This window comes from Typha latifolia, chromosome 8 (assembly GCF_019914945.1).
Source record: "Typha latifolia isolate L0001 chromosome 8, TyphaL0001v2, whole genome shotgun sequence".
Taxonomy (NCBI): domain Eukaryota; kingdom Viridiplantae; phylum Streptophyta; class Magnoliopsida; order Poales; family Typhaceae; genus Typha; species Typha latifolia.
The window spans coordinates 8676771-8695287 of NC_133093.1; the positions used below are offsets into that span (position 1 = coordinate 8676771).

General features: G+C 44.5%; 2 protein-coding genes across 2 annotated transcripts; both read right to left on the bottom strand.

Annotated features, from left to right (window-relative positions):
• Positions 1–159: 159 nt before the first annotated feature.
• On the bottom strand, positions 160–6803 carry LOC140794280 (chaperonin CPN60-2, mitochondrial). The gene is made up of 18 exons (XM_073146244.1): positions 6600–6803; positions 6451–6475; positions 6028–6159; positions 5342–5501; positions 4562–4737; positions 4306–4401; positions 3534–3638; positions 3356–3442; positions 3177–3266; positions 3001–3081; positions 2857–2925; positions 2503–2580; positions 2305–2400; positions 1525–1624; positions 1341–1444; positions 1130–1235; positions 951–1029; positions 160–479 (listed from the first exon to the last, which is right to left on the bottom strand). The coding sequence occupies exons 1-18, from the start codon at positions 6635–6637 to the stop codon at positions 374–376; spliced, it is 1728 nt and encodes a 575-aa protein (XP_073002345.1). The 5' UTR covers positions 6638–6803; the 3' UTR covers positions 160–373.
• A 523-nt stretch (positions 6804–7326) lies between these two features.
• LOC140794488 (uncharacterized) lies at positions 7327–11085 on the bottom strand. Its single transcript, XM_073146557.1, has 2 exons — positions 7950–11085; positions 7327–7843 (listed from the first exon to the last, which is right to left on the bottom strand). Exons 1-2 carry the CDS (start codon positions 11080–11082, stop codon positions 7527–7529), a joined length of 3450 nt encoding a protein of 1149 aa, XP_073002658.1. The 5' UTR covers positions 11083–11085; the 3' UTR covers positions 7327–7526.
• Positions 11086–18517: the final 7432 nt, after the last annotated feature.

An 18517-nucleotide genomic window follows, 5' to 3' on the forward strand; every position in this document is an offset into this window, starting at 1 on the left:
GCCAATTCCCCAAAATAAATGATCTTATTCCACAAGTAACGATCTAATCCTAAACACGACAGCCAATTCCCAAAAATCAAAGATGAAATTAACAAGAAAATTAATATTTCTACACCACAAGCTCTAATAATCAGAAGCAGGATAAAGATAGTCCAAAGATTCCAAGAAAACTTCTCATATATTCAAAAGCCTGCTTCGTTTCTCAGCAGAGGAAAATAATGGTGTTTCCAACCATGCATTTCTGACAGCAGAAAACAAAATTCCATTACAGTTTTATCTTCTCTGGTGAGGTCTCACCAAATGATGAATTTATCTCAGCCTCAAGATCCTAAATCTACATGATTTTGAGTCACTTGTGGAATTTGGAAGAAATTTAGTAGTCCATTCCACCCATGCCACCGCCCATAGCAGGGGTGTCCTTCTCTTCTTTAGGGAGTTCAACAACAACCGCCTCAGTGGTGGTCATCAGTGATGAAACACTGCAGTATAACAAACAGAAAATTCAGAAGAAATCACCAGATGTAACATATGCGGGTGGGCTTGAATAATTTCTGATACAATAACAGAGGAAAAATCAAGGAAAAGGTAAACAGAAGCTGTTACATTATTATAATCTGGCATATAGTGTCCACATGTAATAATGTTTAACTACCGATAATTGCGCTGTTGAATGCATTAAATGTAGTACTGACAGGGTTTTCTCATGTGCACTAGGGTTAGAATGCAAGTCATTTTGGATTGCAGGGCAGACAAATAAATACTAATGGAGCGGTTGGCTCATGAAAGAACACAATTTATACTTCTGCCTAAAATTGATTTTGTTGTTTTCCCACAATTGGTCAAAATATAAATTATTAAAAAATCAAGCAAGAAACAGAAATAGCTGCTGAATTATCCACTCAGATAATCATAATATCATAAATCACCAAATGGCATATTGAGAAAATTACCTAGCAGCATCGACCAACGCAGTTCTGATCACCTTCAACGGGTCAATGATACCTGCCTTGACCATGTCCACGTATTCACCTGAATAACAAAATCCATGAAAATTTATGTAAATAACAGCTAAAATAACAAAAGGGAAATTTAATTCATTAGTATGAAATGAAGTGTTGCAAGACCTAACCTTTAGCAGCATCATACCCAAGATCAGGATTGTCCTGCTCCAAAAGCTTGCCAACAACCACTGCGCCTTCGACTCCTGCATTAGCAGCAATCGTGTGCACTGGGGTCTGCAAAATGATATGTAAACTTTCTCAATCCCACGAATAAACAACTAATAGCAATACATTTGAAGTGATAAGTTTATAAATCTTCTAATCAAAGCATTTTCCAACCTTCAAAGCATTTTGAATTATTTGGACACCAATCTTCTGATCAAAGTTGGCTGTCTGCAGTTTCTCCAACTCCTTTGATGCATAGAGGAGGGCAACACCGCCACCTTTATAGAAAAGCATCTCGCTTTGTCAAGAGACAAAAACAAGAAAAGAGCATATAATAGTAACATGGTATGATGACTACCTGGCACGATACCCTCTTCCACGGCAGCTTTGGTAGCATTTAAAGCATCAGTCACCCTATCCTTCTTCTCACCAACTTCAGCTTCACTCGCTCCTCCGATCTACATATACACAACAGCATATAGTGGATTTTGAGGATAAGTCAAAGTAGCAAATACAAAAAGTAAATCTAGCTTTTACAATGGAACTGAAGAAAAGATCTCCAGTCAGATAAACATACTGCAAACGACACTTTCTAAATGTTTTACTTCAGTTCAGTTATTAGCATATTTTGGCACTATAAAAGTTCACCCTTTTTTTCACTATAGTGTCCTAATGCATAGTAACAATCGATGAGATTTAGAAAGCACTGATAATACTGTACCATGTAATACCTAAAGCCTTTTTAATAAACAAGAATAGAGTCAAAGCCTGCAAATAATTGTAGACTCAATAAAAAGAAATAAATTAGTGATTCATTTGTATATTCACCTATCTCCAACAACTACAGCTTAGATTCCTACTGGCAGGAAGGTACAACCTTAATACTTCTTACACTAAAGAAACCCATACTGAATAAACATATGGATGGATCTCCAATAATACTGCATTGAAATTTTCAGGTGTAGCCATACTAGATAGAAAATTAGAGCAACAAAAATAAGCATATTTCTTGCATGTCAACATATATTACAAATTAACCATTTCGAGTCCTTCGTGAAGTTAGCTCGAATAAAATGGCATGTATTCAGTGGCATTATTTAGGAAAGGAATTAGAGTAACTAAGGCTAAATAAGAGAACCTTTAGGACTGCAACACCTCCAGAAAGCTTTGCCAATCTTTCCTGCTGTTTCTCTTTGTCATAGTCAGAAGTGCTCAACTCAATTGCAGATCTCAGCTGTTGCAATATCATATATTAAAGGTTCAAGTTAGACAATGACCCCAGCATGAAGGGTCATGAAGTACTAAATGGAGTTTGATCATTAAGATGAACGTAAACCTGCTCGCATCTCTCCTCAATGGACTTCTTGTCTCCAGCCCCATCAAGAATAACAGTGTCATCTTTTGATATTGTCACCTGTAGTAATTGCAAATTATATGGTTAAATCCTTAAAATGATCAAGATCATCAAAACCTTCCAGGGTCAGAGAGAGAGAGAGAGAGGAGCACAAAGAGAGGATTCCAAAAATAAGTAAATTAGCATATTAAACTGGAAGGTGCAAGATTAAGGATAAAGTTAAGATCTATGGAGGTACATCAAGTACAACTAGCCTAAACAGAGTACATAAACAATCACATTATGTTAATATAACATAATAAGATAGACAGAATACTTCTGCCGATAAAATCTTACCTTTTTGCATGTGCCAAACATGTGAGGTTCAACTTTCTCAAGGTTCATGCCAAGTTCTTCAGTTATGAGCTAAATTACAAGAAACTAATGGTCAGTAGATGCAAAAGAGAATGGAAATGGAAAGAAGAGCATAAAGAGACACACTTCTCCTCCAGTGAGAATGGCAAGGTCCTGCAAATTGGCCTTTCTGTTCTCGCCAAAACCCGGAGCTTTGATGGCACAAACCTATATAAAACTTATTATTTAGCATGGAAAATTTGTCTAAAATAATGTTCAGAAAAGAATTCAAGATCCCTGTTGTTTGAAGCTAGAAGTAAAACCTTGATGCCAGCACGAAGTTTATTAAGAATGAGAGTTGCCAGTGCATCACTTTCTACGTCTTCAGCAACAATGAGTAGAGGCCTTTGTTTCTGAACAAACATTAGAAAATTCAGTTATTTAACACCAATATTTTGTGCCACTTTACTCCTATTAGGGGTGAGGAAAAGTAGATGGATACCTTCAAAGCCAATTCTAATACTTTAACCACTGCATTAAGGCTTGATATCTTCTTCTCGTGTATCAAAATGAGAGGATCGTCCAGCTCCTATAGGGAATCAAATAGCAGGAATTTAGCAGGAAGAATATCAGCTATACAGATTAAGAAACCATGAACTTGGTGTGAAACAGTTCCTTACACATTTCTGGTTCTTCTGGTTGGTGATAAAGTAAGGAGAGATGTAGCCTCTATCAAGCTTCATTCCTTCAACAACTTCCAACTCATTATAGAGAGTATTACCATCCTGAAAAGATATGGGGAGAAAAATGTCACTATTAAAGAAAGAAAGTGCAAAGGACTACATCTGCTGCAAAGAATGGATTTGTACGTATCAGGTCCTAATTTCAGAAGTGAATGGCTTCTAACACTTGAATGGTAGTACATAACAGCTCTTAAATAACTAATCTAATAGAACAAAAGAAATAAGAATCAAACTGATACATTCTCGCAATAGAAGAAATTTATATCATGCTTGCCACACTAAGGATAGCTTGAAAAAAATAGTATTTCTCCTTCAGTTTACTACATCCATAACATGATGAAAGTTGATAGGCTTGGCAAAGTACAACCATTGTTAGAAAATTATTGTCATAAGAAAGAAAATAAGGTTTTCTTTCAGAATCCATAGTATGTATCTACTCCTAAATATCGCATATGTATGAACCCAGAAAGAAAAGAAATACTAGATGAATAAGTACGCTATTGCACTTGCAATTACATATACATGGCTGATAAGTGCATATGGCGAGCAGGTTATACACTTATACACAGCATTTTAAATAGAAAATTAAATAACCACCTGAATGTTAAGACAGACTGACACGTACCAATACTAACACTAAGTTCACCTGATAATTAGCATACTTTCAGAATGAAACTGACATAGTAATGACATAGAAACTGTAACTTACCGCAATGGTGATTACTCCCTCTTTACCCACTTTCTCCATAGCCTTCGCAATGAGCTCACCGATTTCTCTCTCTCCATTAGCTGATATTGTACCGACCTTTCAAAGTGAACAGGAAATAAGAGATACAAAACATGTGAAAAGAATGTAGTACTAACCAAGGTAGAGGATTAATGCAAGCCATAAAAGAAAGGAAAAGGGGAAGCACATAAAAGGGCAATTCTGCAAGTCGCAACAATTTTTGAAACCAAAAGTCTACCTGCGCTATCTCCTCTGATGTGCTGATCATCCTTGTCCTGCTCTTCAAATTGGTCACCACAGAATCAACAGCCATGGTGATCCCACGTCTTAGATCCATTGCGTTCATTCCAGCTGCAACTGACTTGCACCCTTCAGCAAATATCGCTCTTGTAAGGACAGTGGCACATGTTGTACCTGAAGATATTCAACACTAGAGAAGTTAGGAAAACAGGGTCGGGCAAGAAAAGCAGCTAACATATGACAATTACATTATCTTTTAAAGAGGAAATACAAGAAACATCTCGACTATAACAATTCAATTTTCATGCTTGTTTTCAAGCTAATGTAGATCAACGATAGTAATGTAGTAATAATCATTCAAAAAGGGACAGAAGAGAAATATGACTAGTGAATAAGAATGAGAATAGATGACAGGCTGTTAATAATGTAAATGAATAAGTATGATTCCATCAAGAACATGTATGCCACCACAGACCATGAAACATGACAAACAGACAAAAAGTCGTACAGCATTGAAGTACAAGACAAAGAATATATACATATACCATCTGAAGAGAAAAGAAGGGGAAAATAGCATAAGCTAGCTTCATTGCCATGAAGTGAGTGAGAAACTCCCGTAGCTTATCTTTTGATTAAGTCATTTTTCTTTTTACCGAAATACAGAAACCACACAAATTTCTTGCACAGAACTTAATCATTTATACTGATAAAATTGTGAATACAAAGAAAGAAAAGCAGAACAAAGCAGTGCAGAAACTTCAGTAGGAAGATAACCTACCATCACCAGCAACATCATTAGTAGCATTAGCGACCTGCTTCACAAGGCTGGCACCCATGTTTTTAACTCTGTCCTTAAACTCAATGCTCTTTGCAACAGTCACTCCATCCTTTGTAACTTTAGGCGCACCATAGCTTTGCTCTAAAACAACAGTTCGCCCCTGTGCTCCAAAAATTGATTAACATCAGTTTAATAACCAATTAACTAGGAAAGAGAGCATCAGTGATACAGAATGAACATGAGAAGTTTCTTATACAGTTATACTCAGACGAGTGGAGAGGCTATCAGGATGCAAACAATAAGCACCATCATGAAAAAAAATTCAGATATCAGATGACATTTGTTCATTATCATGGGAAACTACTTTTCTTTATCTGGAAGACAAGGTGGATATTGCCACAAGAAACCTGTTTCTTAAGTATGAAAACGAAAGTATTAACAAAAAGTTAATGTAACAACTGCATGCTGTATGCATACTTCTTGATCCAGAGAAGCCATTGCAACAGGGCATGTTGACTTATAGAATTCACACCAACAAGTTTACTTAAGAGTACAGACTAGACTATTGTACACCCAGAATGGCAGCCAGCAAGAATAAAAGATACAAGCACTAGGCTATGGAAAGCCCTCCCAGATATTAAACACCCACAACAAACATAAACTGCATAAGGAAGTATAGATCATACCTTAGGCCCCATAGTGACTTTGACAGCATCAGCTAACTCCTCCACTCCTTTAAGCATCAATGCACGAGCGTCGACTCCAAACTTGATGTCCTTGGCTGCATAGTTTCTGCTCCAACCCAGCCTACTTCCAACCTGTAGCAACTTATATAAGCAAATGTCTGAAGATAACAGGTTTAAGATAATCCAAGCGCATAAAAGAAGAGCATTTATCTATGAGACAATGATAGACATCCTCATCAAATAGTCAGTAAAGAGCATCCAACCAACCGATTCAAACAGTATGTTTTACATGCTAACACTGACTACAAAATAAAGCTATAAAAATATTTTTCTTCTCTATTTCAATCATTCTAGAAGTTAAATCAACACTGCAGAACTAGCGGAAGAAACATAACAAAAGGAGGAAAAAAACAGAGTCTTCACCTGTCGACTGCTGCTCCCAGCAATCCTACAAAGAGCAAACAAAGATCAGCACAACCCACAACAAAAAGAAGCAAACTTTGATGCTAGAACCCCAAATCCTAAATTAACGCATCCCAAAGAAGGGAAGAAACAACGAAACGCCTCCTTACCGAGCTTTGGATGCGAGGCTAGCCGCGGCGCGATACATAGTCGAGAGAGGAATTAAATCCCTAAAGGATGGAGAAAGGGAAAATGGAGGAGAGGAGTGATCAAATAAGGAAGCTAGGGTTTGAGGAGAGCGACCAAAGGCGAGAGCTTGAAATGGAAGGCGAGAGGAGAAAGGAGGTGGGGGGATATAGAGAAGAAAGGAGCAGTCTCTAGAAGTCTCTACTAGGGTTTAGGGTTTTAAGTGAACGCAACGGTAAGACCGGCAGAGATGTGGACCGGTTTGCCACCACGTAATCCGACCCATTTGACCATTCTTGTGAGACAAGAAAGGAGATCGAATCGACCGGTTCGGTTCGGACCGGACCCCGGTTCGGTTTATTGTTGCAACTTGCAAATGATTTTTTATTAGATTAACTGTTGCAACTTGCAGGTGATTCGTAACTCGTAAGTTGGACCACCACTTTCAAGTTAATCATAAAATAAATAATATAAAAAAAGAAAGTAATTTTTGCACAGTGCTTAGACACTAGTGACCTACTCTTTGTGACTTCTTCCATTAAAAAGAAGTTTCTTGGACTATTTTTATGTTCGGGCAATATCCAATTAGATCAAAACTATATTTGCTTTTTAGTATCCTATAATGTTTGTCACTTAGAAATGAAAATTTTGAACTAAACAGTTATAATCTTTCCCCTTTTATCCGTCGATAAGAATATGGTAATACTATAATTAATTTGGCCATTTCCGATTTAACATTATGTGTCAATAATTTTTTTGGGGGTGGGGGGTTCAAATATTTATATTATGAAAGAAATAATTATTACATAGATGAAAAGAAAAGGATCATTTTTCTATCGTCGATTTTTCCTCTTCTCATAACCAAAGTGATGAAAATTGTGAGTTGTGACCTATCCACACAGATCCATCCATTAAGAGCTCCTGGAGAAGTTTTGAGTCTTGGTTGAGCCCAGCAGTTTAATTACCCCTTGCATTGTTGGTCGAGCTTGTGGGTTCGAATGCACGCATTCCAGTGCAACCTCAGCCAATAATTCCACCTCATTTGCTTCCTGAGGAGTTGGAGGTCGGATTCTGCTATCCAAGAAGTCGTTTAGGATTACTTCTCCATCTGCAGATGACAGCATGGAGAGGAATTCACCTGGATGGCTTCCATGAATCACTTCAAGTATTACAATGCCGAAACTGTATACATCGCACTTTTCTGTTACCTTCGCCATGTAAGAAAGCTCTGTTCGGCCATGCATAAAAAGGGGAATTAGGCTGAAGTATAGGAACTATGATGATGAAAAAGATTCCAAATCAAAACCAAATGTGTTAGCTTATTATATATATACCTGGAGCCATGTACCCAAATGTGCCTGCAACCGAGCTCCAGTGCGATGAATCCGGCTTCAAACTTCTCGCCACGCCGAAGTCGGCAACGTATGCCTTCATCTCCATGTCCAACAGTATGTTCTTCCCCTTTACATCTCTATGCACAATCGGCGGATCACAGTCATGGTGCATGTAACACAGAGCACTAGCCACATCTTTCACAATACTCACTCTCTTGCTCCACTCCAACTCACTAGCTCCTTCTTCACTTGTTAGCACATCTGATAGGTTTCCTCTCTCAATGTACTCATAGATGAGGAATCTAACATGAGCATGAGAGCAGAACCCGTGCAGCTTGACGATGTTTCGATGTTTTAGTTCGGTTAACGCGTTGATCTCGTTCGCGAATCCCCGGTCGTCGACGAGCTCTCCTTCTGGTGAGTGGAGCTTCTTGATGGCTACTACTTGGTCTGTTCTTAGCTGTGCTTTGTAGACACTACCATAGCTTCCTACTCCGATGCAGTACTTGTCATCAAAGTTCTCAGTGGCATCAATAATTTTCTCGTAGATGTCCTTGCCGTCAAATTTCAGTGCCAAGAACAAATTATTCGTCTCATGACTCTCCTTCTTTTCTTCATCCTTTGCGGGTTTCGATCTCCCACGGAGCGCGAAGGCAACTCCGATGGCGATAAATAGTAGAGTAACACATATGATAGGTATAACTATGGGGAGAATTTTCTTGCGATGCACTGGTCTGTTAGGCAACAAGCATTGAGGTAGACCATGAACAACACCACACAAGCCAGGGTTGTGCTCGAACCATTCAACCGGCGCTTGCGAAAAGAATCGCGTTGCGGGGAGTGAACCTTCTAACTCATTGTATGATAAGTCGAAGGTGACCAAGCTGATCATGTTTGAGAGGGAGGCAGGGATGGAGCCAGTTAGGTTATTGTGTGAGAGGTTTACGTTTTGCAGCATACTTAACCTGCAAATTTGTGGTGGAATGGATCCCGTGAGTGAATTGTAGCTTAGATCAAGCAAATCTTGCAGGGCCACTAGATCTCCAATCTCAACTGGAAGGCTTCCATGTAACTCGTTTGCACTCAAGTTCAATAGTCTCAATCCGGTGCATTTGCTAAGTTCTTTAGGAACCACTCCACTTAACTTGTTACTTGACAAATCAAGAGTAGTTAGGCTGTCTAGATCTCCAATCTCAGAAGGTATTTGGGCAGAGAGTTGGTTGCTGCTTAGGTTTAATTCAAGGAGAGAAGCTAGAGAACCTAGTTTTCTTGGTATTTCTCCTATTAGATGATTCGAAGAGATGTCGAGCGACGCCAACATCGGTAAGTCCCCGATCTCGGGCGGTATTCCACCGCCGATCATGTTCCCCGCCAAGAGAAGAGATGTCAGATTGCGACATCGGCCCCAATTCTCCGATAGCTCGCCGTAGAATCTATTGTAGCTTAGTTCAATGTAATATAGATTAGGATACACTCCAAATACTGAGGAGATATCCCCGGAGATCTGGTTATATTCTAGCCTGACCCTCTCTAAGCTAGTACAATTCTTCAGGCTCGGCGGCGCCGGACCGTCGAACTGGTTGTTATTCACCGAGATCCAGCGAAGAGCTCCTCCTCTGCATACATTTGGAGGCAGAACACCTGAGAAATTATTCTCACTCAGTTGTAGCGACACAAAGTTCGTTAGGTTGTCTAATTCGGGCGGCAAAGGGCCGGATAGTCGGTTACTGTAAACCTCGAGGTCCGTCAGGGAAATCAGATTGCCGAACGACGGCGGGATCGCGCCGGAGATCTGGTTGACGGAAATGATAAAATCGTGGAGATTTACAAGATTTCCCATCTCAGGAGGAATGGATCCAGAGAGATGGTTGTTGTAGAAAGACAACGACTCGAGCATGCTCAAGTTTCCTAGACTAGTGGGAATGGAGCCAGACAAGTGATTCAAACTAAGGTACAAAATTTGCAGCTGAGCCAGGTTACCTAACCTAGATGGAATGGGACCAGCCAGGGAATTGCCGGAGAGCACCAACTCCACTAGGTTCCCCAAATCCCCTAGCTCAATTGGGATGGGTCCAGTGAGATAATTGTAGTCTAGGAGGATCATCTCGATCTGGGTCAAGTTAGCTAGGCTTGAAGGTATAAGGCCAGTGAGATAGTTTTTGTAGAGAGAGAGATCAATCAGGTTATCAAGCAACCCTATATCTTGAGGAATGGGACCTGAGAGATTGTTCGAGCCCAAGTTTAGGACGATCATCTGGCTAAGATTGCCAAATGATGCAGGAACTGGACCTGTGAGGTTGTTTGTGGCGAAAAAAAGGACCTTCATGGAGCTAAGTCGCCCTAGCTCATGAGGAATAGAACCCGAGATCCGATTTCTGTAGAGCAAGAGATTAGTGATGGCGGTGAGATTACCAAGGGAGCGGGGGATGACACCATCGAGGTGGTTCCCCGAAAGATCTAGCACCGCTAGCCTGGTGAGCTCCCCGAGCTCTTCCGGTATCGAGCCAGTTAGGCTATTATAGAAGAGGCGAAGGACGCGGAGTCTGGATAGTTTCCCGATTTCGGCCGGAATAGTTCCAGTGAGCCGGTTTTCGTGGAGATGGAGGGAGGTGAGCTTAGTCCAGTTGGATAACATCACTGGAGAGATCCCCCCGGTGAGCTTATTACCGGAGAGGTCTAGCTCTGATAGGCGTGAGAGGGCGGCGAGGGAGGGCGGGAGCTCGCCGGATAGGTGGTTGTGGGAGAGGTCGAGGGAGGAGAGTGTCGAGAGATTGGTGATCGACGGGGGGATGGCCCCGGAGAGGAAGTTGTGGCGGAGGCCGAGGACGGAGAGGGAGGGGAGGGCCGAGAAGTCGAGGGCAGCGAGCGTGCCGACGAGGCCGGCTCTCGGGAGGCTCAGGTTGGATACGTGGGAGCCGATATTGCATGTGATTCCATGCCATGAGCAGGGAGAGGTGGTGGAGTTCCAGGAGAGGAGGGCAAGGGGTAGAGGGGGTAGGAGGGTGGACTTCCAATGGAGGAGGGCATCGGCTTCGGATTCGGATGTAGCGAGAGAAATTGATGCTAATAATCCCGGAGAAGGAAAGAGGAGGAGAAGAGAAAGGAGAGAGAGAAGGAGAGAGGAAGATTCCATTTGCACGGTGAGATGTTTGGAAATAATTGCTACTATTTGTAGTGCAGCAACTAGTCCTGTACGTAGTCAATTAAAAGTCTTAAGTGGAAACCGGTGCGGAAATGAGAACAAAGTTTCGGGTCACATTGTTTTGAAGTCATGGAAGTCTGAGTGGAAAGTGATTGGACTGAAATCAGAGAAAAAGGACAAGGCGTGAAGAATCGCAATAGTGTGTATCGTACATACTTATTCCATGGTCTCCCTAGATATTTGTTAAGTTGGTACATATCCTCACCAGTATGGATGGATGGATGTAAAATGCACTTTACGTCAGTCACTTTTTGATTGGCAAGGTTTTTTAAATTAATATATTTTAGCGTGGGATTTGGGTTTGTGAATCTTTGAGGTTGGCATGGAGTGATGGAGGCATTAAGTTTAGGCAAAGACTTAGTAGTCTTAGTATTTTGTTTGAGGGTATGATTATGCTTGGACTCAATTATGTCAGGTCTCTCACGTACGGAGTACTCTTAAAATAATTTTGTTAAGTGACATTTACTTAATAGTATTGTGGTCGATTTTATTGAATAGTTAGATGCTTTTAAAATAGGGCGTAATATCGAGAGGATCTCAAAGAGCACTTGATATATTGAGGTGCCATACGAAATTTTATTAGGTGAAATCTTTAGCCCCGTGGTATGTATCAGACTAGCTTATTATAATTAGTGAATGTTAATGAATTGATATTGCGCTTAAAAACTTTCGATCAAGAAAAGAAAAAAAAATAGAGGCACTGTGCAAGAAATATTAGATATTTGAGGCGGTTAAAATGTTACAAGAAACTAAATAAAAATATATTATTACAGAAGAAAAATTAATAGATTTCCTCGTTCTTCCACTGATATTCTCTTTGCGCCATTAGATCCCAATACTCCTTACAAGTTGGAATACTAAATGGAATCTTCAATCTCGAGTAGAAGAAGAATTGAAAGATTTGAAGAGCAAAGCGACACCATGAGAAATAGATGAAAGGTGGGGATTCTTCATGGTCACCACAAAGCCCTCCAGTTGTGTTTCAATATTCATGCCCATACCCCCTGAGTGAGTCTTTAATGTGAAGTCTCTTTGTTTGCAGCTTGAAGTCTCTTTGTTTGCAGCTCGCCAGCCAAAGAAATATTTTCACCTTTGAAGGCACAGGGAGTTTCCATATGCCAAAGTAAAATTTGAATGAACTCTCTTCATGAGGATATTATAAACCTTAGAAGAAGTAAACCTCCAAGAAGCAGTGCAGACTTTGGCAAACTATAAACACAATATCTCTCATAGAGTCTATTTCAGCAATTCACATTTGGCAGGACAAAAAGTGTGTGCGGTTAGAAAGACTAAAGGATGAAAGATTTTAAAGATACAACACTAGACGCGATCAAACGGCCTAACCTGCTTGTGCCTAGCCCGAACTCGGTTTAGGCCCGTCTCGGCCCGAGCCCGAACTATCCATAGGCGGCATAGGTTAGCCCATTTGCCCACCCGACCCGGCCCGGAAGCACGCCCGTTTGGTTCGTAACTAGGCTTGCTCGTTCTGCTATAGTATTTATCCGTTATGCTACAGTAAAAACCAACTAAAATTTTAATACTGTACCATTTTTTTAAGCTCATATTTAAATTTTGTTAATTTATGATTATTATTTTTAAATAGAGGAACATAAATATTTTTTTAAATAAGCTAATAGCAAAAAAAAATTCTAAAAATAGCTAAAATGTGGATTGGGTTGAATGATTGGTGGGTCGGGCTAGCCTGCCCCGATCGACTAGCCCGATCTTTTATGGGCCGACGGGCAGTAGCTAGACTATTCTAGCTCAGCCCGAACTCGGCCTGGTCCGAGTGATTGGTATATCAGGCCATGAACAAATATTTTAAGCCTAATTGGCCCAAAAAGCTCGGCCCGATGATCATGTCTGTACAACACTGGCTCAACGAGTCTGACTCCCAGATTTTGACCAACATGATAAACAGATTTATTCCCTCTTAGGTGAGTTTTAGAGTCCATAATTACTGATATACTTTGTCTGCCTAAAGAATTACCAACATTTTAGTCCAGGAGAATTACCTCTTAGAGATGGTTTGGCTACTATCTGCCTTAGATCCTGATTAGATTCTTGAAAGCCTTATTTTAGTAATATTTGTTATAGCAAATTTGAGGTTTTTATTTTAGATAATACAAAGAGAGGATTTTATTTTATAATATAGTCTAAATGTAAGGTGTTACTTGTAATTTTCTCTAAAAAATAAAAAATTAGATGATTAATTAGAGTAAGCCAAACTTCTTAAATTTGGTAAGATCCTTAGTCCTTACTTTTTTTTTTGAGTGCAAAGAGCTGAGGTCAGCTATTTATTGAATTTTGCCGCCACGTGTCAGTGTCGGCAGTTAAAAGCTTACATAGTTCCGGTGGAGCGTTGCTTAGACGCTCCACCTGGCAGTAACCCGATGCCACACTGGCCCTCGCTGCTGCCCAGTCAGCGACCGAGTTGGCTTCTCTCCCCACGTGGGATAACCGGACCTCACCAACGCCATTGGCGAGCTCCGCACATTCGCGCGCCAGGTTACGGACGCGCCATGGCCCGAGCTCCGGCTGCTGCAAGCATCTGATGGCCTCGGTGCAGTCCGACTCTATCTCGAGTCGAGAGCCTCTTCTTGCCATCTTCAACGCCAGTCTAATTGCCCAGAGTTCCGTTTGGAGCGCCGAGGTGCCCGGGCACGGCTCCCAACTCTCAAACTCAGCTTGGTACTCCAATACGGTCGTCCTTTGAACCATCTTGCTTAATGTGGCAGCAAAATCTTCATATGCTGCTGTCCCATATCTGCATGTAATCCTCCTACAAAAATCAGCCATCCGGTAAATCCACCACTATGAATAACCGATCTATACCAATGCAATGTCGTTCCTTGGGGGTGAAAACTTGCCATCTAGACTTTTACATCTTTCGTTGTACCTTGACAATATAAATATTGTTCAACTTGAAACACTCAATCTGTTGGATCACAGCCTTGGAATTTTGGAAAGTCCAAGCGTGCGGTTCTCCATCAAATAGCGTTGTAAGAAACTCACCGTCGGCATTTCGAAATATGGCTGCTACTCCGCCTTGGGACGCGCCTGCTTTCAGCGCTCCGTCGGTGTTGGCTTTGCTCCAGCCCGTCTCCGGCGGTTCCCAGGGCTTCCTTATCTTTCTTGGCTTCGGGTTCTTCTTTTTGTTTACGCACCGGTACTCCTCCGCCATTTCGATCGCGGCCCGGACCACGGCTAGCTCCTGCGTCCGCTTTCCTCTAAACACAACTCCGTTTCTGCTCTTCCACAGTGACCACAGCGTGCATGCTATCAACCCTTTGGCCCGTCCATCCTCCTCCGCGCTTACATTCCACGCTTTCGTGATCCATTCTTGATCGATCTCCGCAGTCGCCAGCCTCTCTCTGGTGCCCAGGGTTTTCCAAACCTCCCTGCTGTATCTACACGAGAACAGGAGGTGCTCGCTCGTCTCACAGAACAGACCGCACATGGCACAAGGATCCTCGGGGCCAACGTGAAGGTAGTGGAGGTACGCTCGCGTTGGGAGCCTACCCCATAGAAGCTTCCAGCAGAATACTCTGATCCTCGGAGCCACCTGCAGGCGCCAGAGGTTACTCCACCCTGCCCAGAGTTGGTCGCTCTGAGGAAGCAGGGACTGGTATATCGCCTTAACCGAAGGCGTCCCCCTGGGTGCGGCCACCGGATCCATCTGTCCTCACTTTGTGGCGGCACCCATGGGGAAGGTTGCGATCTCGAAGGCCAGCTCCGTTCCTGCCTCTCTGACCAAACTCCCGGATTCCTTTGGTGTTCACGGTGAGGTCCGCCACACTCGGGTTTTCTTCCATTAGCCTAGGTGCCGGGACCCTTGGCGATGCGGACCACGGGACCTCATGCGGCCATGGATCGCGGCGCGAGTGCCTTTGCCGTTCCCTATCATCACTCGGCATCCCATTCTTAACCGAGAAGTCTGTTTTGGTGAGAGCTCGCCACATCCCGGGATGGTTGGTGGGTCTTCGTCATCTCCCACGGGTGCGGTCTCCGTATTTGGCTGCATTATTTATTAATCCATGGCGCCTGCTCCCTGTTTAGCATTTTGAACACCAGCTTACCCAGGTGGGCAGTTCTGGCTTCTCTAAGTCGCCGGACTCAGAGACCACCACGCGCTTGGCTGCGTCACTGCGCCCGGTTCATCGGGTGGAGGCCGTGGCCATCCCGGTTTTTCCACGGGAAGTGACGGGCTTTTTCTCTCTCCTCCAAGATACCCCATCCGGCACCCACGTCTTGCCTAGCCGATAAGACGGGATCGCTAGCAGTGCCGCCTTGATCAGGGTAAGCTTGCCAGCCTGGGAGAGGAGCGTCCCTTTCCAGCCCGCTAGCCTCTTACCAATCCTCTCCACCAGCTCCAGATGCTCTTTCACCTTCACATGCCTCCCCGAGATGAGCACCCCGAGGTATTTGAACGGCATGCCAGCCACCTTCAGCCCTAGCTGAACACTGAGCTGGCTGCCTTCTTTAGCTCCGATCCTATTGGACAGATATAGCTCCGACTTGTTGTAGTTCACCCTCTGGTTTGTGATGATCTCATATTGGCTCAGGCTCTCGAGGATGCAGTTGGCGTTCTCCGGCGAGGCTTCCAACATGAGCAGCATATCATCTGCATAGAGCGGGTGAGACAGCTTGCACATCTCGACCCCGAAAACCTCGCAGAAGGCCTCGCGCCGCCCTCGTTGATGAGACCCGATAGCACTTGCGTGACGATGATGAAGAGGTAGGGGGATATCGGATCGCCTTGTCGCGAGCCACTCACGGGGTGATCCAGGTGGTCGGGCACCCGTTTATCAGCAAGATGAACCTGGGGGACGCTATGCACGCCTGCACCCAGTTGCACCACCGAGCTGGGAAACCCATCCGCCGGAGCGCGCCCACCACAGCCGGCCAACTGATCCTATCATAAGCCTTCTCCATGTCCATTTTGATCATCATAATAGGTTGTCCGCTCTTGTTCGTGGCCATGGAGTGTGCCACCTCCTGGGCAGCCAACGTGTTGTCTTCTAGGCTTCGACCGGCCACAAACGCCGCCTGCTCCGGGCCGATAATTTTGGCCAGCACCACCTTAAGTCTATTTACCATGACCTTCGCGATAACCTTGTAAATGACATTACAGAGTGCGATCGGTCGATAGTCCGCCACCTTGAGGGGGTGCTCCTTCTTCGGGATCAATGTTATGAAGGTATCACCCCATGCTTTTGGCATGGCCTCGGCGATGAAGAAGTGGCCGACGGCTCGGCGAGGTTTCACCCATGGTGTTCCAAGATACTTGATGTATACTTCGGCTTGCATTCCGTCCGGGCGGGGCCTTCCCTCTCGGCAGGCTCCACGCCGCTTCCTTAATTTCCTCAGCCGTCACCGACCTCTCTAGGTCTGACGCTTCCTCTGTCGAAATGGTAGGGAGTGCTGGCCATTCCATCCTTCGGGGGTCTGCCTCTTCCGCTTCTCCCCAGAGCCGTTGGTAGAAGGATTTGAAACAGTGGATCACTTCGGCCTGCTCCTGAACCCAGCACCCATCGTCACTTTGGATGCCTGCAATCATGTTGCGACGGCGTCGCAAGGTAGCCGAGATATGGAAGAATTTCGTGTTTCTGTCACCTTCCTCCGTCCACCTTAATCGGGATCTTTGCAGCCATTTGATGTTGAGTTGCCTGTTTAGGGCTATCTTGCAGTTGTAGAAGCTCCGCAGGCTCTGCTGGCCCGCCTCTGGCAGCATGCCGTTGGCATCTAGCTCCTCGAGGTCAGCCAGCTTCTGGTTTGTGTCCTTTAGCCGTCTCTCCACGCTCCCCACTGCCGCGCGATTCCAGTTGCTCAGGCTTCTCCTCAACTCACTCAGTCTGTGAGAGAAAGCTTGCATTGGGTTGCCGCCGGCTCGCCGCTTCCAGGAGTCTTGGATGATGTGCTGGCACTCCTCATACTCCATCCAGAGGAGCTTGAACCGGAATGGTTGCTTGCTCCTCGTCGTTCCTGCCGGCACCGTGAGGAGCAGCGGCGCATGATCCGAAGCACCCCTGTCTAGATGCTGGACTTTGCACTCCGGATGATCACTGACCCATTCAGTGTTGGCCAGGGCTCTGTCAAGCCGGATCCAGATGCGTCGCGAGCCTTGTTGGTTGTTACACCAGGTGTATGGAATACCCTCGTAGCCAAGGTCGCACAGCTCCGTCTCGTCCACGAACCGCGCAAAGGCCTTCCCTTTAGGCCCGAGGGCGACCACCCCGCTGCTTCTCTTCTCCTGTACAGACAGGAACGCGTTGAAGTCTCCCATGATCGCCCACGGCATGTTGATGGACGCTATGTTCTTCAGCTCCTCCCAGAGTTCCTGCTGCCCTTCCAGAGCGGTGCTAGCATACACGGTGGTCCAGATCCAGGTTTGTCCGGTCGTAAGGGTGATCGTAAGGTGGGCAGCATACCTTGATACCGCTGCCACATCAACCCACCCTAGCTCCTTGTTCCATATGACCAAGATGCCTCCTGCTCGGCCTTGCGCCGGAATGGCAAACCACGCCCGGCCTCTGCCAATCTTTTTAGCCACCTGCTCAGCTTCGATCCAGCTTGTGTGTGTTTCGAGCAACACCAGGATATCCAGATTATGATCACGAATCATAACTCTGCATCGGTCGAGTGCCTCTTTCTTGCGGGCACCTCTGCAATTCCACACTAAGGTTTTTAACATTGGTAAACCTTGAAGTATGGTTTGCCGGCCGACGGTCAATGAGTCCGGCCCCTCTTGGAGGTGGGCCTGACCGCTCCACCACCGTCTGTGTTCTTGTTTGCCAGCGTCAGCTCTATCTCCATCTCTCCTTGGGCTTCATTTCCTTGGTTTGCCACCAGCGCCACCTGTAAGTGCCGTTCCTCCATTTCCATGTCCTTCTCCTCTCGGTCCGCTAGCAGCAGGCATCGCTTGACTCTGGCCACTATTTCCTCGTGTTTTCCTGGCGGGCTTGTTTGTCGCACGGAGGGAGGGGCGAAGCCGACAGAGGCAAGTCCATCTTGGACGAGCTGAGGTGGGTAGTCGTTGGAGTTCCAGCTCGGTCCTCCAGGCCGTTTGGAGGTTTTGACGTAGGCCGACCGTTGCGTTCGTCGGTCTCCCGAGCCGAGCCGTACCGTAATCCCTTGGACAACAACCGTTCTTCCAATCTCTTCTCCGGCACGTGTCTGGGTTCCCTCTCTGCCGTCCAGTTCCATCCGTTCTTCCAATCGCTTGACTCATCCTCCCGTACTGAGTTCAGATTCACTCCAATAGGGTGCTTCCTTCGGCCGAGCCCCACATCTCGCTCTTTAAATGCATCTCCATCGGACGTGATTGGCCTAGCGTACGGCGGGTTCTGATTCGCTCTTTCCCTTC